Raw genomic sequence first — 25,099 nt, forward strand, 5'->3', positions numbered from 1 at the left:
TACAGAAGCCGTGATTTCGCAGCTTTAAACTAGCATAATAGGAGCCTCTGTGTAATTAAATTCCCAGATTTTACTATTAACATGACAAAGTCATGATTTTATTAATGCCACAGAGGAGAGTATTATCCCACCCTTAAGTGGCTATGTTAGATATCAAGGTATATTACTCACCTTTCTCAACTTCTAAAGTGACCTATCTTCAATGGTAAGTCTGGGATTTAGCAGAATTACTGTTATGTTATATGCCTAAATGTCAATCTAGAATTCAATTTAACCTGGAGTACAGTTAAATTGTCTTTAGTATCTTAAGACAGTTATGATTTTCATTACATTCGAAATTTCCAGAGTCATTGTCCTTGATAAGTTAGACAGTTGTGCTCCTATTGTATTGCAGTTCTAGGATTACATGGTATAACCATATTTCTCTTGTTTTAGCGTGACCTTGATTACAAGACCCTTCTGCATTCTATTCTCTGTTCCAGCTCTGTTGGTTTCCGGCTTGCACGGTTGTGTTCCGGTTTGTGGTGGTAACTTCTCCTTCGGGTTCGCAAGAAAGATGAAGTGCTCACCTATGTTCCGCCTACTATAGGATAAGTATGTCACTGATCGGCTGTTCGTGTTAATAGGCGGATATTGTCATTGTGATGTTTATACCTGTTTTCTATTGATTTTAATTTATTTGCTGCTGAGGGAATTAAAGAAAAAGTGCAGCATAATAGGAGCCTCCGTGTCATTAATACAATCATGAACTGTGAGTTCAAATTGGGTTGTAAGATTATGTTTAAATAAAAATAAATACCTACCTAAATGTGCCACCCCCCCTCCCCTTTTTCTACCCTCCCTCAAAAATGTACATAAAAGACAGGTCATTTTCACATAACCAACTTTAAACAAAAGTCCATAAACACCAACTTAAAAAAACAAAAATAAAAGCCTACATGAGCATTTAAAAGCCACATCCCTTACAACTTATGCAGTTCTTAAAATGAAACGGTCACTACCCTGAATTTTCAATGTTTACTTATCCCCTCTATTTAACAGAATAAATAAACCACAGCCCAATAATTCTCCTTTAATATTATCCATCTTGATAGCTGTGCAATAAAATGCTTCCTCATAAATAGGCTATGCGGACATACTGTATATGCAGGCAATCGTTGTGATCCGCCAAACAAATGCATCAAAATACTTTTCATTGTAATCTGGAAAATAAAATAGATTTATTAAATCTATTTTAGTTTAAAGCCCCTAGTGGCTGCTTTAATGACTTTACGAAACGGAAACAATGCAGCTTCCCAGAAACTTTTTTTAATTTATAAAGGTTGTTCCTGCAACCTTGCAAAGAGAGTTCGTTACTTAAGAAAGTAATTTTAACATATGCTTTGTAGGTTGCTTATCAAAGATTGTCATAAACGCTGTCCTTTGTACCTGATGGTCAGCATTGTGAAGTCATTCAGAGGAGAAACGACAAAATGTTACGATCTGCAATGCGTGCCTTGGCTCTGCCTGTACATAACTGGACTGGGATGCCATTTGTTGAGTGTTCAATACATATTTAAAAAATAAATACATTTAAAAAAACAGCATCACATGAAAAAAGTTTTACGGAAATTGGAGGTAATTTTCAATGTTTTATTCAATTGTGTAGTTTACAGAAAAGTGATGGTTTCCCCTTTAAAGTAATTGAATCCTGGTCCAGCCAATATATAAACACGTTTGAATCCCGCAGAAAGCACTCATAATATTCAGTAAGCCTTATAGAATAAGCTCAATGCTTCAGTAACTCATGCGCAGCCGAAGAAACCATATTGCTCCAACTGAGAAAGTGTTAAATATTGGGTTACGTTAGGTTCAACATTGAGAGTCCTTTAACACCATGTGCGTTAAAAAAAAATAAAAAAAATTGATTATTCATACCATATACATTTGGTTATTTTACATGACTTTTTCAACTTTCATATACACAAACACACAAACATATGTACACCGTTAGCAATTATATGTATAATTTATTTTTCTTTCCAGCCAAGAAAAAAAATAAAGGACACATATTTTAAAATATTCTCAACGTTGCAAAAGAAATATATAAATTATTTGTATACCTTTGAAATCATTTTTTTAACATTTTGTTTTTCATTAAAAAAATGAACATTTTTTTTTTCTCCATTCATTCACAAAGTGGCTTTTCAACGTTGTTTAATTACACAATTACTTCACAGAAATGCCTTTTGAGACACTGGGATTAAATGAAGACTAGAGACTGTATCTTGAGCGCAGCAGCCCATTTGTACCATTGTCTTCGCCCTTACAATGTAACCACAAAGCCATAAATGCAAGCAAAGGCACATAAAATGAAAGAGGTTTTTTTTGTGTGTTTTTTTATTATGTCTTGCAGACTATGGCCAAGATCAACAAGGGTTAAAAATAAACAAGTATCAAAACACAGCAAAAATTGGAATAAAAAAAAATTTAAGGTCAAAATTCATACGTATCTTGGTTAGAATACTTATTCCTAACTACTGAAAGCTCACTAGAGCAGTAGGTTTTAAGAGGCACTCTAAGCACCATAAAAACTACACAGTAGTTACATAGTAGTTATGGTGCTATGGTACTGCCCCTTGTTTCTGTCAAACCGTTTAAGATAGTCAGCACACCTCTAGCTCCCAAGCCTCTCTGCACCCACTCTGATGTTGTGAAAGATTCACTCCAAAACAGTTTGACAGAAGCCAGAGTCACAGTATATTTAAAATAAAATTTAAAAAAAGAATAAAAATCTTACGCCACAACAACCACCAGAGAGCTGTAAAGGTTATGGTGCTCTGAGTGCTCTTTAAAAACGACCAAAATGTTGAAGTGTTTTCTGTTTATCCAAAAACATTTTTAAATTGGATTTGTGGGGTATAAACACACTGTTCTTCCCACATCTGCATTGTGATCCTATATTTTAAAGGCTTGATTTGCCATTGGGTATGTGCACCTATGAAGAGATGGATGGAAAAAAATAAAATAAAATAAAATAAACACATCAAACTTTATTTCAGCTTGAGTCCTATTTTATGTATTCTTTGTTTTTTAAACTGTAAAATACAGGGGCTAAAGAAATCAAGGGTTCAAAATTATTTGCTATTTTTTTGTTTTCATTCATCAGCCGGCATGCATAGCTCGCAAATAAGCCTTTCCGTCAAAGACATTTAAAACCAATGTACTGAAAAGAGTTAAACTACAGCAATTCAAAGAGACTTTCTTGTTCCTCTGGCACAGAGGAGGTCAGTGCATTATCTATTCAATGTTTCCAACAGCCTTAAACATTCAATGCATCATTAACCCCGGTCCAAGGGAACATCTGTATCTAAACAAAAGGGGGATTGTTAATTTAAATAGGAATGTTAGGATGTGTTCTACTACTACATCACTGGTAACAACCTTTTCTCCCGTTACACTGTGGCTAGATTACATCAAACTAATCACAAGTTTAACCATTCGAGTGTCTGGTGTGCACCTGCTAGGCACTCAGAGGCTAAAGATTAAGAGCAGCAAAATATACTTGGAATACATATTTCCACATTCACAGCTCAGTGGTCCTTATTTTCAGATCAATAGCTTATTACGTTAATGTAGGAAGGGAGTAACTGGCATGGTCTGTAAAGGAGGGCAGGGTATGATCTTATTTCTTACAACAGAATTACTCTCATAAATTGGATATTATACAATGCATTATAGTTTCTTCTGTAGAGTAAAATGGAAGTTTTTTGATAAAAAAAAACAAACCTAGTTTGAAAGACTTCAAACCAGTATGGTGCAACAGCAACCACTATTGCTCTGTGATGTAGACAGACTGATTGACGTAGACAAAGTAGGCTGTGGGCGATAATGCTGTTCTGTCATAGTATGTGGAACATGATAAAAACAGCTTACTCCAATGCTTTCCAGTGTGCATCATTCATACAGATCAGCACCTGTGTTTCATGTTGAAACATGTTTTTATTCTAAATTTTCCTGCCTCTTGTAATGACCATGTTTGGATGTACATGCAGATTATTGCTTTTTTTTTATTCATCAGAGCAAACAACACATGAAACTTTTATGAAACTGGATTGGGAGGGTGGGGGGTATCACTCTCACTAAGGAAAAAAAAAAAAAAAAAAAAAAGGTGCAACTTCTAAAACACTGAGTGGTCATCAGAACATAACACCAATAACAAGATACAGCTGAAATTTCCAGTACAACAAGAGAGTTCTCAATTTAAGAGAAAATTACATGTATGCAAGTCTCTGTTTGATTTGCAGTGGTGGTGGGAAAGGGTGGGAGTACAATTTCCATTTAGCAAAATATGTAGGTTAAGTCTAAGATAGTGTATACATATAGATGTTTTATTCTCTGCCACTAGATAGACAACACTGCTTATGTTATTTATATGGATCCTGTACTATAGAAGCTTGTACTTAAATCTACAACCAGAGGGAATTTATATGATCAGTAAGAATCTCTACTTGGATGGATAATGCTTCTCAAAGACAAGAAAAGAAAAATATTCTTCTCATTAGGGATACTGAAAAACTATTGTTTTTTTCACATTTACTCTCATAATGCATAGAATGCTCTAAAGCAGACAAAAAAAGTCTGTGCAAACATATGCAAGGCAGAATAGTCCAAAAAGGGCATCTATGCCCTGACTGATCATAAAATGAATGTTATGCTGCATGTCATCCACCAGTCACATTTTCCATTTACAATGCATAAAATATACAGGAACCATTGATCGTTAAAAGACTATCCCACTGAAACGGACATATCACATATTTATGGAACAATAAGGCACTGCTAACATTAAGGTAAATCTAACAAATCTGGTTTAGAAATCTTCAGCGAGAGTAGTTTTTGGTAATTACACTACTTCAAGTTTTATCTAGGCAAGTAAATAATAAAAATGGTGGAAGGGGGTTGATGTGTTTATACAACAAAAAAAAAAAAAGGTTACAGGAGTAGGAAGAAAAAAAAAATGTTTTTAGCAAATGTCACTGAACATTTTCCCAACTGTTGCATTATGCACAAAAAAGTGCAATTGGGCACAGCAGAAACATTAAGGCAGAGGAATTCGGTCCTCTGGCCAGTCACAGCATGGTGCACATCTGCATAGAAAGCTCCTAATATCTGGGGGGGATAGAAAAAGTAAAAAAAAAACAAAAAAAAAAACTGCTTTTGGTGTTCTGCCTTGTGCTTATGCCTCGTGGCATCTAAGATTTATTTGATTAAAACAAAACAAAAATATATATATGTATATAATTTAAATTCCATTAATTTTTGTTTTATTACTTACTGCATTTTCTCTCCTAAATATATATACACATACATATAGATTTTATATATATATATAAATGTGTACATGTATATAGAATTTTAACAGCCAGTAATATCAGTGCAAAAAACTGTTCTAGGAACCTTTTGTAGACTTTTGTTTTCAGAAATCAAAGCCTGTGTAGGACTAATTTTGAGGTTTTGCTGAACTGTCCCATTTGCTCCTTTGTAAGGAGACAGAGGCCTGGGTATTGTCCTGCATTGTGATCCATTCAGAGCCTTAAAGATCTTTGGACGGGCAGTCAACTGATATTTCGTGATGTAAAGGCTGCCAGAGGAAGATGCAAGGTTTACCTAAAAAAAAAAAAAAAAAAAAAAAAAAAAAAAAAAACTTAGGATATACTTTCACAAGACAATTTTCAAATTACATGTTGACAAGTTTTAGGATTTAAACAAAAATACACACATCAGGGAAATACAAAAACTATTTGCCATCCCAGATCATTAGCTCAAACAGCAAAAAAAATATTTTCATTGCACAATCAGTATTGCGGGGAATTATTAAAATTGGTTAACTGTCACCACCTGGAGACTTTCTTGAATTCACAAAGACCTGTTGGACAGTGTCGCTTTATCATGGTCAGACTACTAATTATAGTGGATACAAGGCCAATAAGCAGACTAGAATAATTTATATTTGCAGCTCCATTAGTTACATATATTATAAAGGGGAAAAAGACGCGGCCGTGAAGTGTCAGCTTCACATCAGTTTGTGGTTGAAAAATAAATAAAAAAAATGGTTTGAAGCGCTTTCCAATTTAGCAAAAAAAAAAACAAGGAAAATATTCCTTTTTGACCTCACAATGGCAATTGTTGCATCAATAAGCAGTTACCCCACATATTAAAAATTATATCCATGAAAAATATGTATAGACCACCTGATGTATGTGATAAACCACCTCTTCAGGCAGAGAATTTCACATGCTTATTGTAAAAAAGTAAAAAAAATAAAAACAAGAAAACAAAACACCTTTACTTTGCCTTAGACTAAATCTTTTTTTCTTCCACGCTAACAATGTATTAAAGGGACTCTATAGTCACCTGAACAACTTTAGCTTAATGAAGCAGTTTTGGTGTATAGAACATGCCCCTGCAGCCTCACTGCACAATCCTCTGCCATTTAGGAGTTAAATCCCTTTGTTTATGAACCTCCCTGCATGTGACTTGCACAGCCTTCCATAAACACTTCCTGTACAGAGAGCCCCATTTAGTCTTTTATTGCAAGTTCTGTTTAATTAAGATTTTCTTATCCCCTGCAATGTTAATAGCTTGCTAGACCCTGCAAGAGCCTCCTGTATGTGATTAAAGTTCAATTTAGAGATTGAGATACAATTATTTAAGGTAAATTACATCTATTTGAAAGTGAAACCAGTTTTTTTTCATGCAGGCTCTGTCAATCATAGCCAGGGGAGGTGTGGCTAGGGCTGCATAAACAGAAAGTGATTTAACTCCTAAATGACAGTGAATTGAGCAGTGAAATTGCAGGGGAATGATCTATACACTAAAACTGCTTTATTTAACTAAAGTAATTTAGGTGACTATAGTGTTCCTTTAACCATAAACACTATAATAGAATGTAGTGGTTAAAGGGTCAAACAAGCACAGGGGGCCATCGATTGCTAGGAAGGCATTTCTTCAATCAATTATTATTATGTGCTGATTTGAAATAGAAATCTGGACTTTTATATACTGTAATTAACACCAAGATGCCCCTAAAACAGAGAGCATGTGTAAGCACTTTAGCTTTGTGAACTAGTCCTTTATTTAATTTAAAATGCCTTCTCTTCATAAACTGTTAGAGCATCAAACAGCCTTGTGTGTGATTAAAGTGACATTACTGCACAGTGTGTTTAAATTGTCTTATTTCTGCTGTTGGTTGACTTCTGGAGCCTCCAAGAGCATTTTTTTGTTTTACATTTAACAAAGCGGGGGGAGTGTGCTGTACAATTCTAAATGAAAAATGTTTTTTCCCCATTTAGTTATGCGAATCACAGCTAGGGGAGGAGTGGCTGCAGGAATGCATTAACAGGAACAAAAGTAATTTAACTCCTAGATGACAGGGAACTGAGTAGAGAGACGGCAGTGGCAAGATGTAAATACAAAACTGCTTAATTTGGCTATAGTGGATCCAAGTCAAACCTGTATTATCATTACCTGTGTAAATAGCACTGTGACAAACTCCCCTTCCCACGTGAGTTTGCCACAAGCTCCTAAAGGAGCCTGCTTGCCAGCCTCCTGCCCACAGACTATGGGCCCTGCAAAGTGTGATGTAAAAGTCTCCGTTCGCATATTTGGACTATATGGTTCGGGAACCGAACAGCCTCACGAACCAGAGACCACCCTGGAGCTTGTTAAGCCTAATTGCTACTTTGTAGCAATTTCCACCGCAGTGTTCCAAGCGTTCGGCTGGGTCACCGCAATTCCTATGGACGACCACGAGGTGGCAGCAATCTAGTTTGCATGAACACAGGCAGCGGTGTTTGGTCGTTGAGTTCATGGAACCATTTTCGGACACTGAAATTCCCGAACACTGCTGGACTTCCATGATCGCCTGGGTTCGGTTCTACAACACTAAGAAAGGCGCTGTTCGGTTGAAACGTTCCCACAAACAAGGGGAACAAGCTCCAGGGTAAGAACATTGACTATGTTCGGTAGTTTGTTCGGTTTTTTTAAACTACCGAACTAGAGCTGGAACGGTTTTGGGCATGGGACCATGCGTGCGGTCGGTCAAATTATGACTTCCAGGAAATTCCTGAACCGATCTGGGTGATTTTTGGTTATGTTGGTCACCCAGATCGGGGCTATCAGGGGAGGTAACTAGTGGGATTTTATGTATTTTTAATGTACTTTTGGGGTGTTTGGGAAATGTGTGCTTTTTGTACCTGGAGATAATGTAGTTTAATACAGTACTTGACTCCATTATCTCCCATGATCAGGGAAGGTATTATCCTGTTTTTATGGGAGTGGAGTGCCCTGGATCTGAGAGCCAATGTCATTGTGTATTTGTTTCTACTGTGGTTTACTCTCCAGTCCAGGGAGGAGTGCCCCTTGCAGGGGGACCTGCATATAAGGCCAGTTGTGGTTGCCAATAAAGGCATGTCAGCTTCTACTCCCAAAACTATGTGTCGTCTGGTTACTGGGAGGGCTACTCTTTAATCACTGTTCCAGTGTGGAGGATTCAACGGGGAAAGTACTTGTAAGGACTAGAGCTCCCAGGACTGAGTGCCGTCCAGTGCCTGAGGGTGTCTAGAGCGAGTTCCCCATTCAGCTCCAGGACGCAGTCAAGCCATGGCGACTGGGCAGAAGTGCTGCGGTTTTTCCCCTGTTCCAGCTAGGAAGCGATCCTTGGCGGAAGTACCCAGCGATGGTTACAGGGAGCTCTGTTACAAGCACTAAAGAAGTTTTATAGTGTACAAACCTGACATACTTAATTTATATTATCCTCAGGAGAACATTCTGGTGTTTGCCTGTCCGGGACTGAAGGCCACTGGACCTCATTCTGTGTAGTACTGTGCAATGAGCTGGATTCTCTGGCAAAAAAGAGAGTTAATGCATTAAAATACCAATAAACAATTACACTTGGTGGATCTATTTACAGAACATGTTTCTGATGCTTTGCAAAAACATTTTACAGGTATTGTGACCTCACTATAATGCATTATAGAACTTTTAAATCTTATTAATTTATTTTAAACTATTTATCACTAGCGATAAAGGGATAGCAGGCGTTCCTGAAAAATAAACACATCAGCCTGGCATTTGTCTACCATTGCTAGTCAGCAAACTATAGCTATTTATCTGCAGGAGTACTCTTGCACAGGCAAAAGTCATGTATTGGTTGAGAGTGTTTAAAGGAACACTACAGGCACACAGACAGCTTCATCTCAACAAAGTGATTATGGGTGCCATGTGTCTCCCTTTCCTAACCATGCAGCTGAAAACACAGATGGCAATGTTTGCATTGTAGGGTTAACCTGGCCTTAGAGAATTATTGTCGCAGTGCAGGGTTTACTTATGGGAAAGCATTTGACTGGCAGAGATCAAGAAAGCGGAGCTGCGCGCTGGAGATGCTGCGCTGCGATGGAGACAAAGTAATTAAAATAATGCTTTTAAATCTGGGTGCGAGGGCCCTGTCACCTAAACTGTGACTAGGGCACTATACCGTTCGGAAGACACATTTGTATTTCTAACAGAGCTACTTTAAGGAAATGCTCATGTGACACGTTTTGATGACTTAGTGTCCCAAGAAACAGTATGACATAGAATGGGATGGAAAAATTCAGGGCACTGAAGAGGAATGCCAAATAAATGTTAAGGCATTAAAGGGATGTTCTTGTTAATATAAACTAAAGCTTAATGTAGTAGTTTTGATTTCTAGTCCCTGCGTGCATTTTAATATAAACACTGACTTTTCAGAGAAATGGCAGTGTTTACATTACTACCTAGAAACACCTCTAGTGCCACTCAGGCGGCACTAGAGCTGTTGCTTCCTGTGTCATTGCTGCACAGTGTGCAGCACAAACGTTGCTCAGAGATGTATTGATTCAATGGATCTCTAAGATGAGATGCCGATTGGCGCAGTGAGGAGTTTTGCTGCGCATGCGCAATAACCTCCCAATGCTTTCCTAAGGGAAATCATTGGATTGGCTGAGATCAAGTTTGATTATCTATAAAGTAGTGCAACAAGTTTGGAGCTGGGGAGGGTGAGTTTTACACCTTATTAACTGGGGACGAAGGTGATCGGAAAACTAAACGAACACTATAGTGTCAGGAATACATGTTTATATTCTTGACACTATAGCACGCTTTTACAGATCATTTTTACCTCTTGTGGTAGAGTTGTAAACAGCCTGCTTACCTGTTATCTTGCAGGTGAGTTTCAATAGAATTCTTATCTATAGTGTCATTTGGTAGTTCCAAACTTTGAAGTTTAGGTTCCCCTTTATTATCCATAGTAGAGGTAGATGGTGCTGTATCTTCTACCCTAAAGAAGGGACAAAATTGCATAGGACCTATTTAAAATAGAAGTTTAAAAAAAAAAACACACAAAAGTATTTTTTTGGAAAAATGCCAAATGATTCTAGAAAGAAATTGCTACCTGATGTGAGCTTCTGTCTTTGGCTTCCCTTGTGCCATAGATTCTTCAATTTCCCCATTCCAGGTTAGCCTGCATTCTGATCCATCATCAGATTTATCATGTGAATTATCTGGAACTGTATCCATATCTACAACAGAACACTGCGGGAGCTCTAAACTTTCCTGGCTGTTACCAAAGCTGGCTGAGGTTATTGAGGTTACTATAAAAAAAATAAAAAAAATAACGGAACATTTCAATGTGTCTTGCCATCCAGAGTATATGAAAAATATTACTTCTGAAACAGAAGGAATTATTCTTCCAAAACCTTCCACAGAAAAGGACAACACACTCTTGCTTTAAACAAATGTTATACCTAAGCAATAGATGAAACAAAAACTATCGGGATACATACTTTCTTCTTTAGACACTTTGCTTTTATAATCTTCCTGAGGAATGGGGTTTTCTACATCTGCAGGTTTTTCCTTTTGTGTACTCTCCTGCGAACTAAAAGAAAAACATTTAAGTATGGAAGCGATCCTTTTAAACTCTTAAGACCATAATGTAGATCTAGTTTGTTAAAATAAAATTAATAAAATGCTAACCTCATCTCTGCACTGATGTCTGTGAATACAGCCCAGCCCTCTTCAGAACTGGCACCTGGAGCGGTCTTATCCCATAGCGATGACCCAGTGTCTGCTGAGCTAATTAATGGAGATGAAGAAACATCTGTAGGCATAGATTCAAAGGTTGCAGTCCAGCTATTTTCTGAATACATTAGAAAGGAAAAAAAAATAATTGAACATTGAAATGTTATTATATCTTATTAAATATCAATCATTTCCAACAATGTAACATTAATGTAAGTTTTTTTTTAAAAACAAATTTAATTCTACGATAGGCTCTCTCTAACAGAGTTTTCACCCTCCATCTATTACGTGCCTCCTAGGATGACAAAACAAAATTAGTTTAAGTAGGCCACTGTAATTATAGCATATGGTCTTTTCTTAAAAGCAGAACAATCCTAAAACGATTCTAACTATTAGTTTATTGAAGCAACTATTGAGCACCAGGCAGTGTTTTCCAAAGCAATTCCGAAAGTTTTTTTCCAACCAGTTACCAATTCACTTAATGAAGCAGCCAAGTTCTCCTGCGTGTATGCAAGTCCCTACATATATTATTTATAAAAGCGCCAACAAATTCCGCAGCGCAGTACAATGGGTGGACTGACAGACACGTATTTGTAACAAGACAAGCTGGACACACCGGAACAGAGCGATTGAGGGCCCTGCTCAATGAGCTTACATGCTAGACGGAGTGGGGTATAGTGACACAAAAGGTAAGGATATGGTAGAAAAGTAGGTTGTTAGGATAATATTCACAGAGGGCTTAGTGCTTTGTTTTGATGACCGTTGCAGGAGAGGAATCATGGTGTAGGGAGGGAAAACTGTTGACAGTTTAATTTATATTTTTCCTGAAGTAGTACATTTTCAAAGATTTTTTTAAGGAGTGGAGACTCCTGGGTGAAAGTGTAACAGAGGGGAAGGGTGTTCCATAGGAATGGTGCAGCCCTAGAGAAGTCTTTAAGGCAAGCAGAGGTAGGAATACAAACAGAGGTTAGACGTAGGTCTTCAGGAGAGCGTAGGGGCTTAGACAGGATATATTTGTGTATTAGTGAGGATAGGTAGGTTAAAGAAGCATTGTGTAGAGATTTGTAACCACGTTAAACTGAGTCCTATATCTAGAAGAAGCCAATCTACGAACTGACAGAGGGGGGAGGCGGTGTTTTAGGACTGCTGGATTCAGTTCTAAATACTTGTGGTTAGCGCTCTGTTCTGAGTAACATTGAATCCAGTTAGACAGGTTTTGGTACTTAATGAAGTGTAAGTCTAAAGAGACAGACAGAATAAACATCCATTGGCACAATTCAAAATGATGCTTTGATACACGCAATATATTTGGTTTGGCTGGTCTGCTAGGTGTTGCCATCTGTGTAATAATCAGATGGGATATTACTTATCACCAAACAGGCAGGCAAATCACAAAGATGATAGAAACCTACAATCAATGCAAGTATAAGAAAATGGTTGTACAGGTTGTTGTTTTTTCCCCACAATACATTTGTGAGTCATCCTGAAGCCCCAACCTGAAAATGACCTCTGGTAAGGTATAACTAATTAAAAAAATAACTCCTATGCATTCACTTTTTAGCAGCAGAAAGTATAGAGTAGAATGGAACTTGGACTTTTCTCTGACTCCATTAGTCAGAGGAATAAAAGATAAAATGATGGATTTTGACTAGTTTGCCATAACAAAATTACTAAATTTTCCTACCTTCTGATGTTGCTTGAACGGCATCACTGGGATTAGGATTTGTACCATCATCGCCACCACCAGAATCTTCCTCTTCCTCATCGGAGTCTCTACTGTCCTCGCTATCTGTACTTCCGCAGCTCCTAATATGGAGGAGGGGAAAGCACATGCCAATATTTTACTGTCATATGTGACACAAAGTATTCAAAAAGCACCTTTTGTCTGTTGAGAATTTTTTTTTTTTTTACAGAAACCAGTAAGGAAAATTTAATTCTGCTAAGCCCAACTTCTTGTATTTTGAAAAATTACAGGAGCTTGCTGATTTCTGAGTGTAAGTTTATGAATGTGTGCATATTTGGGAAATAAGCACCAATGTTCATTAATCATAATTTCAGGAAGAAATGGTCTAAATTATCAGGCAATTGCAGTAACCATCTGGTAGTAAGAGCAAATCAAACACACTGTTCAGTAAACAGCATTGCACTTCCTTAAGTTTTTGAACCCCTTAAAGACAGACGCAGTTTTACAGGTTCTGAACCAAACCAAAACCTAGAATTTGCACTGTTTGTTCAACCATAATGTAAGTGTTTACGTGTTAAGTATATATACACACATTATATACCATTTGTAAAAAAAAAAAATTTTTTAAGGACTGTGAATATATCCCATGTGTACCTAACAAAGCATTAAGTAACATATGTTATAAATCAGAGGGGCATGTTTTTTCATATTTTTGTTTATAAATTGTAAAAAATCTAGTGCAACTGAATAAAGAGAGCTCAAAATAGATCCATATATCAGTTCTGATTGTTAAATGCCTCTTATATGGAATTCTTACTTGCCGTATACTTGCCCTAACCTTATCTCTACACTATTCCTAACCCTACAACTAACTGTACGGTTGAGGAAACCAGTTGGTAATATCAGCAGATCAATTTCCTTGTTAAAAGAGTACAGAGCATTATGTTGTCGCCATCTACTGGCTGTTTTCAGCACAACATACCTTTGTAATGCTGAAAATTAAGTATGTAGATTATACTGTGATGGGTGCTAAGCAGCTGGCATACCCCAGCAATGATCACAATTGTCATGGGGCCTTGTCAGGAAATCCCAGAGGTCTCTCCAGTCCAGAATAACTGCAACTGAGAGCAATCGCTCAGTCGTGGTGTTCTTCATGGATTTAAAGGACTATACGCAGGGGCAGCACTCAAGTTGAGCGCGGCATACAGCTTATTGGTCAGCCTGAAGACACTAAGTGTGGCCCCAGCTGACAGAGCAGAACCCTCAGTATCAAATGATACCTAGGTCTCTCCAGGGTAAAAAATGGACCCTTGCATTAAATAAAACAGTACTATTAATTTTAAAGAAAATTAATAGTACTATCCTGTTTTCTGCCTGCCATAAGCCGGCACCCTCAATTGCTATATTTGAAACAAGAGGAAATCCTAAAAATAGAGAAGCACTGGCATCAAAATTGTACTACCAAGCTAGTGACTGCAGTCTGCTTTTAAAAGTTTTAAATTGTAGATGCAGCCAGTCTACAGACATGATTTTGGGAGCTTGCAATGGATGATTCCCAATTTATTTTATTTATTCCAGAGACGGTAATATAACTCAAATATGCTGCCTTGGTATAAAGTTATCCCCAATATATCCAACTTTGTCACCCTGCCCTTTAAAGGGCCACTAAAGGCAGCCAGGCCACTTGAGGCACTACTGCCTCGTAAATGGAGTCAAACGCAGTTCTTCAATCAAATGCTTCTCAACGTATCCCGTCCCCCATGCTACTATTTGAGAAGCATTGTATTAGAAAACAATGTGGTAGAGTCAGCGGGTATGCTGAGAGCGCGGCTGCAGCGGAGGTGCCAGAAAACAAGGCAAGTAATATTTAAGGTCATTTTTATTTTTTTTCATATCAAAGGGTATGGACAGTGGTCAGTGACTAAATGGAACTTTTCCAGAGGGAAAAAAAAAAAAAAAAGAAAAAAGAGCTCCCTTTAATTTGACCAGTTATGACTGAATCACTCAAGTCTCATCCTCAATTATCATAGCCCATGTTCAAATATTTCTAACAGAATATTCACAAACACAACCTATTTGAGTCTTCAAGCCCCAAGTGTCTTTTCCGTTGACTATCCAGTGCTAGTAACCTCATCGATACTAATAAAGTGGTGTGATCAACAATTAAATTTAAACCATGCCTTTATAACAGGATGTGCCAGGTTTTAATTTGAGTGCTTGTTGCATTTAACCTGTCAGCATGTAGCAAATAAATTTGTCCCTAGCTGATGGGAGATACCAAGATCTCTCTCCAGTTGGGGTTTAATTGGAGAGTTTTGGGGATTGCAGTTTACTAAAAACCACCACAACAGAATTAATTAATATGTTTACTGCTGTGTATAATGCCCATAAAAAGTGCCAGGCATTTATCTTGTACAGGGCATTGCAGGGAATGAAAAGAAAAAAAAAAAAAACAGAAAAACATTTCTTATAAGACCATCCTTCTAGAAAGAACTTTCTAGATATACAATAAAGAGAAAAATATAGAAAGTATGCCTCTTATCACTACCTGGTACCAGTACTTTGCATAGTGCCAGAAGAAAAACGCATCTCTTTCTCCTGCCAGATATCTTCACCATCAGAACCTTCGTCTTCATCATCATCAAACTGTTGGATTCGTTCTTTGTAGCAGATTTCAAAGAGATTAGAGTTTGGCTGTAGGAAGGACACATCTTTAAATACAATCTTGCCGACTCTTCCTTATAAATACATTTTCAGTTGCAGTGTAACTTCTAATTAGGCATTAAACTACATAGGGGACAAGGTCCTTATTTGTGGAGATCCAATCATTTTAACTTTAGAAAAACACTTACACTTTCTTCATCGGCATTAAGAGAAAATGTGATGTTGGCAGTTTTGTCAAATGGCGCACTAAGAAAAAATAAAAATAAAAAAAAAGTTAAATAACTTAACATGTGTTGAGCGAGAGGCATTTTGTTAAGGCACTGCACCAAGAGCTCAAGAAAACGAGAGAAGAAAAAGCACATGAAGACGTACACAGGAAAAAAACAGATGCATTTTGTGTTGTGACTACTCATGCAGCAGCTTTTATGTCACCGTGTTCCTGTACCCATTCCAGGCAGTGTTTGTGAACAATTTTGTGAGCAATTCTTACAGTGGCTTCCCTCATGCTTTATAGTAACTCGTGCAAGGTGACTATTGCCATTGGACAGCTCATCTAGACTTCCAACATCACCAAATAGAAAATACACAGGACTGAGGTTTATTATATATATTAAAAAAAAAAAAAAACAAAAAAAAACGAACCACTTGCCTGCGTAATGGTTGCGCTTTTTGCAGTACTGAAAAGCAACCCTTCATAGAACACCTGAGTAGAAGATATATGTCTACGTAAGGGGAAGAACCATATAAGTAATAACTGCATTTAGGTTACGTTATCAAAACTAATTTATGGAGGAAAGTAGAAAAACTATTTCTCCATTCATTGCAGAAGATAAGTGTTGTTGGAAGGTCCATTGAGCTATTTAATTTGCATTATGATGTAAAATGTTACACTGAGATAATGAAACGGACTGCCTGAAAGATATACATACATCAAGCCACAGATTCATGGAGGCCATTTTTGGTCTCCTTTAAGACAGACGCAAGTCAGCATTACAGTCAGTTACTAGTCTTATAAACAAGACACAGATAGCAGCTGAAGGGTGCAAGAATGTTGCCGTTTCATGCCCTTTTTTTTTTTTTAAATGTTTGGAATGTATTATTTTACCTCTTCAGCTGTCGAAAGTGAGCGCTGCAAGTCAGAGAGAGACAGAGCACACATCAACTAGAGAAAATGAAATGAAAGCAAGGAGCTGGACAGATAGCATACAAAAAAACCTCTCACGTCATTAAGAAAACTATAAAATCCAAGAGCATAGAGACAGTGCCTCAAAATTACAGAACCCCCAAAAATATTTTTTTTTTTTAAATAATCCTTAACTTTAAAATTGTTAGTCTTAACAGTATTATTCAACACACTAATTCTTTGCTTCAAATCATTCCCACAGTTGTATTGCAAATCAAAAGACAAGGTTGACCTGAAGCTATAAACTAGAGATTGTCAGAAGTGTTACATTCCTATTGCTATGCAAATGAAAAATACCAAAAGCAAGACATCAGCCTTTAAAATAAAGAATAAATCCATTTGTTTAGCTGCTGTACTCAATTTAAATTAAAATTATTTTAAATATACTAACTTCACACTCTCTTCTTGTTCTCCGAACTCTTCGTCATTAAAACCAAAGTGATCAATGAAGGCGGAGGTCATCTCCTGCATTTGGTAGTCCACAAACGCCTGCCGGGGAAAATGTAGAGAAATCATAAAACATTTAAAAAATATATGGTATGAATAATCACTCTTGCACATCTCTACCATCAAATCATGGAAACAAATTTACAGCTGACTCACTGAGCTTGCTCACTTGGAGTTGCTTAAAAGTAGTCTCTTAAGTAGGAATTAAAAACAGGCGTTTAAAACGGTACTTATTGTTTTACTGTCCTGTCCTTGTGTTCGGTAACTGTGGAAATGGGTGTTCATAGGATTGAAGGTTTGACTTCATGAACATCTTGCTACATGTATGCATGCATGCCTGGATGAATCAATCTAGGGTCCACACCGCAGTAGCATGTGTGAGCGAATGGCTTCTCTGGAGAAGCGAATTGTAACATTGAGACAGATTGACAATCTGTAGATTATAGTGCGGTGTCAAAGTGACAAAGACCTACACCTATAAGTGGAGCGCTCAAACACATATATAGCTTACCAAACGTTATTCCGTTCAATAGTGCAGTATAAAGTACATGTCAAAAAATACAAGATAGTGCAGATGGTATATAAAGTGGCAGTGCAATAATAGCAATGATATCATAGTGAACTTGTACACTCACATTTTAAGGAGCCTGTTTATGGAAACACTGGCTCCGTATTGAGGCTTGTGTGCTTATTATGGTAGCACCACCCTTCTACTTTGGCTTGGAATAATTCTCAAAGACATAAAAGAGAATGGGCCAATGTGTAGATTTGGCAGTGGAAGAACACAGGTATGAGTTAATAAATGTGGTGCTCACCTGGTCCTGAGCCTATGGGTCTCGGCTCTAGGTATACAAATTTTGTACCAATTCAAATGGGGATGGCACTGCCCCTATGAAGATTCCTTGGAGGCTCCAAAAAAAAAAGGACTTAAAAAGAGTAAAAGAGTAGGATATAAAAAGAGTAACACATTTATTGAAAATAAAAACAAAATGAATATGTCTTATAAAAAAAGTCCTCAATAAAAGTCCTTTAAAATGGCCAAATACGCGTTTCACTCTCAAAATAGAGCTTCTTCAGTCAGCTGTAATGTTGGTCCTCTGATTCTTCATTTTTCAACCAGAGATTTCTTTTGAAGTACTGGATCTTGTTAAAAAAAATCAGCCAGGATAAAACGGCAACATATAAAGTAAATGTACTAACCAAAGATAAGTGGTAGTCACAAAATACTTTAATTAAAAACAAAGTAAAAATACACAATGCGTTTTGCCAAACAGTAGGCTTTTTCAAGTTTAAGTACTTTATGCACTTTGCATTTGTACTATACGATTTTTTGGATATGCAACCGTTGTATAACCTCGCTCTCTTTCTACTTTTTAATTTCTTTCCTTTTCCTTTTTTCCTTCTCTTTTCTTTTCTTATTTTTTCCCCCTTTTTCCTTTTCTTCCCATTTCTCTCATTTTCTATTCACTATTATCTTTATTTTTATTTTTATTCTATTTTTATTTTCATTCATTTTTCTATCACATATCCCCATTCATAGGGAAGATGTCAATCAAGAGGGAGGGGGAGGAGCCAGCGGACACACCGACACGCCTTAGGGGCGGTACGTGTCAGCGTGCTCGCGGACCACCCCCTCCCGTGCTACAATCCTCCCCCTCCGACATGCACGCATATGTGATGAGCGGCAGGATCGGAGTGCTCGGGAGATTCTGGGCGGCGGCTAAGTGACGTTCACGTGGGTTTGTGACGTCACTTCCGCCAACCGCCCGGATGGCTGGAAATCACTACCGCCAACCACCACTGCCCACCAATGAGAATAAAACAAATAAAGGCGCCGAGCACCTCCACCTATTAAAGGCACATACACATATCTCCCTATATAGGGAGATTGGACATGATGCATGTAATTCATTAAAGGGGAAGACCCAAAAGACATTTAAAAATGAAGATTCAGAGGACTGACATTACAGCTGTCAGCATCAAAGTAGCTGTTGATAAGTAGTTGATAAGTGAGTGCGCTGGATTTCTATTTTTACTGTACTTATTGGCCCCCATTACATTTAAGCATGTTTAGGTGAGTGCAGCCAGCCCCTTGTTTTCCCATATATTTTAGGAGTTTAGCCAGCTCCTTGGTTTTGCACCGCCCCTTGTCACAGGTGTCTCATCTCAGGACCCTATTTAAGCCTTGTACTGCAGAGAACTCGAGATGGAAGGATTTCCCCAAGTGAGTAGCTCATTTAGTAGACAGTTGGCAGTGAGAGTAGGACCTGCCAAAGATGGGGTACATTGACGTTTGTGGCAGGCTTATGCAATGTATGATCGTATAGTGTAACTAAACCCCCATTATTTTTTGCCTAGATTAGGTGTTTTTAATAAAACTAGTCAAATCTGTCAGCATCAAAGTAGCTGTTTAGTTGATAAGTGAGTGCGCTGGATTTCTATTTTTACACCACATTTATTAACTCATACCTGTGTTCTTCCACTGCCAAATCTACACATTGGCCCATTCTCTTTTATGTCTTTGAGAATTATTCCAAGCCAAAGTAGAAGGGTGGTGCTACCATAATAAGCACACAAGCCTCAATACGGAGCCAGTGTTTCCATATACAGGCTCCTTAAAATGTGAGTGTACAAGTTCACTACGATATCATTGCCATTATTGCACTGCCACTTTATATACCATCTGCACTATCTTGTATTTTTTGACATGTACTTTATACTGCACTATTGAACGGAATAACGTTAAGCTATATATGTGTTTGAGCACTCCACTTATAGGTGGTCTTTGTCACTTACACCGCACTATAATCTACATATTTGTTTAGTGGAATTGAGGATCTCCCCACACAAGTGTATTGAGCTGCCTGTAAATCATTTCTCACTTTCTAAGCACTTTGTTACACACATTCCTCCGTAAAAAGAGGTAACCTGTGATTGGTATTCATAGATTGACAATCTGCTGCAGAGTTTAGTGGGGGGGCCTTTAGAAGAGAAGGAGAATATAAAACAACTGGGTAACAATATCATGTGGAAGGAGGGGTCGGGAGGGGGAGAAGTGGCTTAAAAATGGCTAGACACGTCATCATTGTAGGGGACTGTATTGCTTAGAGAACGGCCACTCTCAGACAGTTTGTGGTCTCATGGGTGCTTGGGTCCAGCATGCTGCTGAGAGAGTAGATGGATTATTGAGAAGGGCTGGGGATGTTCCAGTTGTTATGGTCCATACTGGTACCAAAGACAAAGTTAGAGTAAAACGGAGGGTCCTAAGAAATAAGTTCAGGGAATTGGGAAACAAAATGAAGAAAAGGACCTTTGAGTTAGTATTTTCAGAAATATTACCTGTGCCGTGCGCTACAGTAGAAAAGCAGCAGGAGATTATGGAGGTTAATGCGTCGCTCAAGTCATGGTGTAGGAAGGAGAGTTTTGACTTTAGAGCACTGGGCAGAATTTGCACTTTGTACAATCTTTATAGTCCCCAGGTGAAAAAAAAAAAAAAGAGTGTCTGCTGTGCTGGAGAACAGCATGGCTAGGAGGTTGGAGGACATTTTAAACTAGTGGGGGGGGGGGACACAAAGGACTGGCTTTAGCCAAGTGCAAGGGGTGCAGATGGGGCATGGGCAATATTAGAACAGGTGAGTTATGTAATAGTAATACAAATTTCACATAAAGTACAAGAGACTCATGATAATATTACATTTATGTTAACTCACACAAGAAGCCTAAATAACAAAATGGGGGAACTAGAGAATACACTAAGCAATATAACATAATAGACATAGTGGAAAAATGGTGGGATGAGACACATTAATGGGCAGTTAACTAAAATGGTTATACATTACTTCGTAAGAACAGGAAAAAAAAAAAACTGGAAACATGGTGGGGTATGTTTGTTACTCAAGCATGAGTTAAAGTCAAATATTAAGCAAGTGGAATGTGACGAGGAAAATATGGAAGCATTATGGATATTTGCTTGGGGCAAGCAAAGGGAAAACAATTATTGGTCGGGATAGGTTATAAACCACAGAATGTTAATATTTAGGAGAAAGAATTGCCATTAGAGCAATTGGGAAAGCTGCACATCTGCGTAAAACGTTAATTATTGGAGATTTTAATTATCTGGACATACATTGGGATAGAGGAACTAGTAGTTCAGTAAGGGTAATCAACATTTTGAAAGTGTTAAATGACACCTTCATGTCACAACTGGTACAAGCACCAACATTAAAACTAGAAAGGTTGGTTCTCTGCATCTGGTTATAACAAACAATGTCGATCCTTTGACCAACATTCAAGAAGGTGAGCACTCGGGAAATAGTGATAACAATCTGGTGTCTTTGAAAGAAAAAAATAAGAAAAAAATGCACGAGTATACTAAAATAATTTTATAGAGGCCAATTTCCATAAAAGGGAAGCTTTACAACATATTGACTAAATTGACAAATTATTTAATGGGGGATGGAAATAAAGAAAGTAGGGACTAATGTAATATCAAACAAATATCAGAAAGGTGCACTTCTCAGTATGTAGTACTGGGTATTGAATATAACAAGCAATTTGAAACCATGGTGACTTCGTGGGCAGGTAAATCAAGAAATTACAAAGAAAATTACATCTAAAGAATTTATAATCAGATAAAACAGAAGCATATTTTATAAGAAAGCCAATCATGCATGCAAAAAGATGAGAAACTAGAAATAAAGAGAGACAAAGAGAGCGAAACCATAGTGCATACATTAAAAAAGAAAATTAAGTAAAGGTAGACTGAAAACAGATATGGGTGTGTTAGTTAATGAAGATCAGAAAAGGGAAAAATTTTAAATAACTATTTTTGCTTAATATATATTAAGGAGGTATCTATGGCAATAGATATGCAAATGATTGCTGTTAAAAACTAGCGGATTGGATGACTCAAGGCAACAAAGCTCCAGGGCCTGACTATTCACCCATGGGTACTTAATGGGACACTATCTATGTAATGCATTAAACGTGTCAGGAAAAAATGCGTCAGACCAGTTCAGCTCATTGAAGTGTCCCAGGTCCCTTAACCCTGCAGTGAGAAGTGTTGCAGTTTTTGATAAACTGCAATAATTACCTGCCAGTGTTAACGGTCCTGTAGACAGCCACTAGAGGGACTTCCGGGTTGTTGGGTGACTTCAGTCGCCTGACACTGGATGTCCTCACGCTATGCATAAGAACATCCAGATTGACCCAAAAGCCCACATGAAAGCATTGTACAATGCTATCCTGTGGGGGAAAGCCCTAATACGATCAAAGCACTTGCCGCACATGCACATTAGGTCCCCCATGCCGAGGAGGAGCCTGAACCATTCCACCCCTCCCCAATAATGTCCCGCTCCCTTATCTTTTAGTGCCCCCCCCCCCCCCAGTGTTCCTTTTCCTTTCCCTGTACCTTAGTGCCCTCCCTTAATGTTCCCTCCCTCTCACCTGTGTGCCCCCCCCCCCCCCCCCATAGTGTTCTTTCCTGCAACCCCCTCCCCTGTCCCATAGTGTTTTTTCCTCCCACCAGCCCACCTCCTGCCAGTCACTCCAATCTAGCGGCCCACCAGGCGGACGCTTGAATATGCTGTGCAATTGTGGGCACCTGTTCAAAAGAAGGATATCATGGCACTAGAAAATGTGCAGAGGCGGGTTATAAAAATAAAAGGAATGGAACAATTTAGTTATGAAGAAAGATTAGCACATTTAAATCTGTTTAGTTTAGAATACATGGTAGCATTACACAAATATATTCTGGGCCAACACAAACCATTCTCTGCTTTAAGAGGTGGTTTTATCAGAGTCTGTACATATGTTCACACAACTGGATGAACTGGATAATAGCATAGGTTTACTACAATAAACGACTGTCTTATGCCGATTTGTTGACAATGTTAAATTTTCATGATAATGCAAACTTATATCAGCATGGAGCATTGCTGAAGGATTTTATATGGTACAGCAACATGTGCTACTTAAAAAACTAAACTTGCATTTTATTGAAGCTTCTCTTTCAGTGCAGTGCTTGTCAACCAATTCTAATTTACTATTTAAATAAATACTGCCATGTACAAAATTACATGGGTATTTGCTTATTCGATCCATCATAGTGGCTAAAATATCAGCAAACAATATATTCAAATATACCTAACTGATCTAAAGACAGCAGCCAAATAGGTGCAGGCTGTATATAGTGACAATTTGAAACTATTGTGTTATTCAGATGTTTAATTCACCAAAAACACCACCATGGCATTTTTGTATGGTAGGTACACTACGGTATAATATCCTGGAAATTAACCGTAACTAAATGTCTTTTCAGTGTGGGTGTGCATTTACCAAAGAAACGAAAGGTTACCTGTTGAAGAACAGCTTCCTGGGGAAAGGTGAACTCTTTTAGGTCACTCTCGTCATCGTCACTAGAGGAGTGCATGTTACGGGTGTTTACCTATGACGGGAGAATGAAAATAACATTTTATGGTATGGTTTGTAATCTATATTGTTGCTGGTTACTTGACACACAATGTATAGATTAAAATGACGAGAGGAGTGATTTGCAGTCTATGCACAACACTTCTAGTGCTTGATATCTCCTTGCCAGTGTTATTTTCCCCAATTCAAAACAAGCTCGCTTGGAATAGGTTTTACAATTACATGGTCTACAGATTTTGGTTTTGTGTAAAGTAAGAAAATTTAAAAAATAAATAAAATAACTGCACAAAAACTAAACAGAAATTCTTACAAGGTCCACAGTATTCTTCTTATTGGTGTCTGTAAGGGATCCACTAATGAAATTATCCCACTTCTCCTGCTCTTCCTCTGTGAGATCTAAAGAATGACAGAAAAAACAGATTTACATTCAGTTATATAAAACTGTACCCATGAGAGAAAGACACATAGATAACAAGAGAAAGAGTATATGCTATGAAATGCCAGACTTTGTGATTCACTGCACTGACACTACTTGACGCATTTTTCCTGACACGTTTAATGCATTACATAGATAATGTACAAATATTTAAAAGGGACACTGCATGTGAACGCTTTCCTATGGGGAAATCCTAATGTGCATGCAGCGATTGCCATGCATGCGCATTAGGTCTCCCTCTGCTGACGTCATTGGGGGAGGAACGTGGGCGAATCCCGACATGGGCGCTGGATTCAGGTAAGTGACTGAAGGGGGTTTGAACCCCTTCAGCGCTGAGGGAGAGGGGCACCTTAAATCTATAGTGTCAGGAAAAAGGCTGTGTTTTCCTGGCACTATAGGATCCCTTTAATACTGCACATGCCATTTAGTCAAGAAACCGCTAATATTTGACACATGCACTGCTTCACAAGTGAAAATGTCTAATAAACTGTTCATCACAACAAAAATAAAGGAAACAAAAAGGTATAGAAATAGTTTTTTCCTGGGGCTACGCTACGCTACTGAACTGAACGGTCGCAAACTTGTGTGCTCCGTAACCAGAGGCCTATTTATCGAGTTTTTACTGACCCCAGCCCCAAACAAATTGACCCTAACCGGACCCCCGAGCAACACACATCAGCATGGGTCGAAAAATTAAGAAACAGAGGCCGGACAAGCCGAAACCAGGTACCAGCATCGGTGATCTATGGCGGCAGGCACATGGCGCCTCGATGACTAAGATGGCCGCCTATATGGGAGAGAGTTCCGACTTCTCGGACGACCAAAGTCTGGAGATCCCCACTCACCTGCTCCACGTGAACCGAACTGGACCCGGCACCTGCGACCCCTAAACCGGACTCAACACCGGTCACCAAGGCCGACATGCAGGAACTGCTGGTGGGCCTGCGGAGAGGTATCCAAATGGACATGGCGACATTCCGTAAAGACCTGTAGGGGCTAACTGGCCGAATAAGCACTGTGGAAAGTGACTCCCACAATGCGAAGGCACACCTCATTCAACTACAACAAGAGGTTCACAAGCTGCAGAGACAACAAACCGCAACAGAGCACCGGTTTGCAGCACTGGAGGATTCCAGGCGTAACAATAACCTGAAAATCAGGGGAGTAGCAGAATCGG

General features: G+C 38.2%; 1 protein-coding gene across 1 annotated transcript in view; it reads right to left on the reverse strand.

The window, feature by feature from the left end:
• Positions 1–4,542: 4,542 nt before the first annotated feature.
• Positions 4,543–25,099, reverse strand: part of PPP6R1 (protein phosphatase 6 regulatory subunit 1) — a 67,293-nt gene continuing 46,736 nt past the window's right edge. The window contains exons 13-25 of the mRNA XM_063436362.1: positions 23,797–23,882; positions 23,413–23,502; positions 17,002–17,099; positions 16,533–16,556; positions 15,616–15,673; positions 15,312–15,457; positions 12,764–12,885; positions 11,035–11,197; positions 10,845–10,936; positions 10,454–10,652; positions 10,214–10,339; positions 8,774–8,885; positions 4,543–5,649 (exon numbers count right to left, since the gene is read on the reverse strand). Of these exons, the coding sequence (XP_063292432.1) occupies positions 8,783–8,885; positions 10,214–10,339; positions 10,454–10,652; positions 10,845–10,936; positions 11,035–11,197; positions 12,764–12,885; positions 15,312–15,457; positions 15,616–15,673; positions 16,533–16,556; positions 17,002–17,099; positions 23,413–23,502; positions 23,797–23,882 (1,307 nt within the window). The 3' untranslated portion in view covers positions 4,543–5,649; positions 8,774–8,782. The remainder of the gene's footprint in view (positions 5,650–8,773; positions 8,886–10,213; positions 10,340–10,453; positions 10,653–10,844; positions 10,937–11,034; positions 11,198–12,763; positions 12,886–15,311; positions 15,458–15,615; positions 15,674–16,532; positions 16,557–17,001; positions 17,100–23,412; positions 23,503–23,796; positions 23,883–25,099) is intronic.

The sequence above is a fragment of the Pelobates fuscus genome, chromosome 11 (genome assembly GCF_036172605.1).
Source record: "Pelobates fuscus isolate aPelFus1 chromosome 11, aPelFus1.pri, whole genome shotgun sequence".
Lineage (NCBI taxonomy): Eukaryota > Metazoa > Chordata > Amphibia > Anura > Pelobatidae > Pelobates > Pelobates fuscus.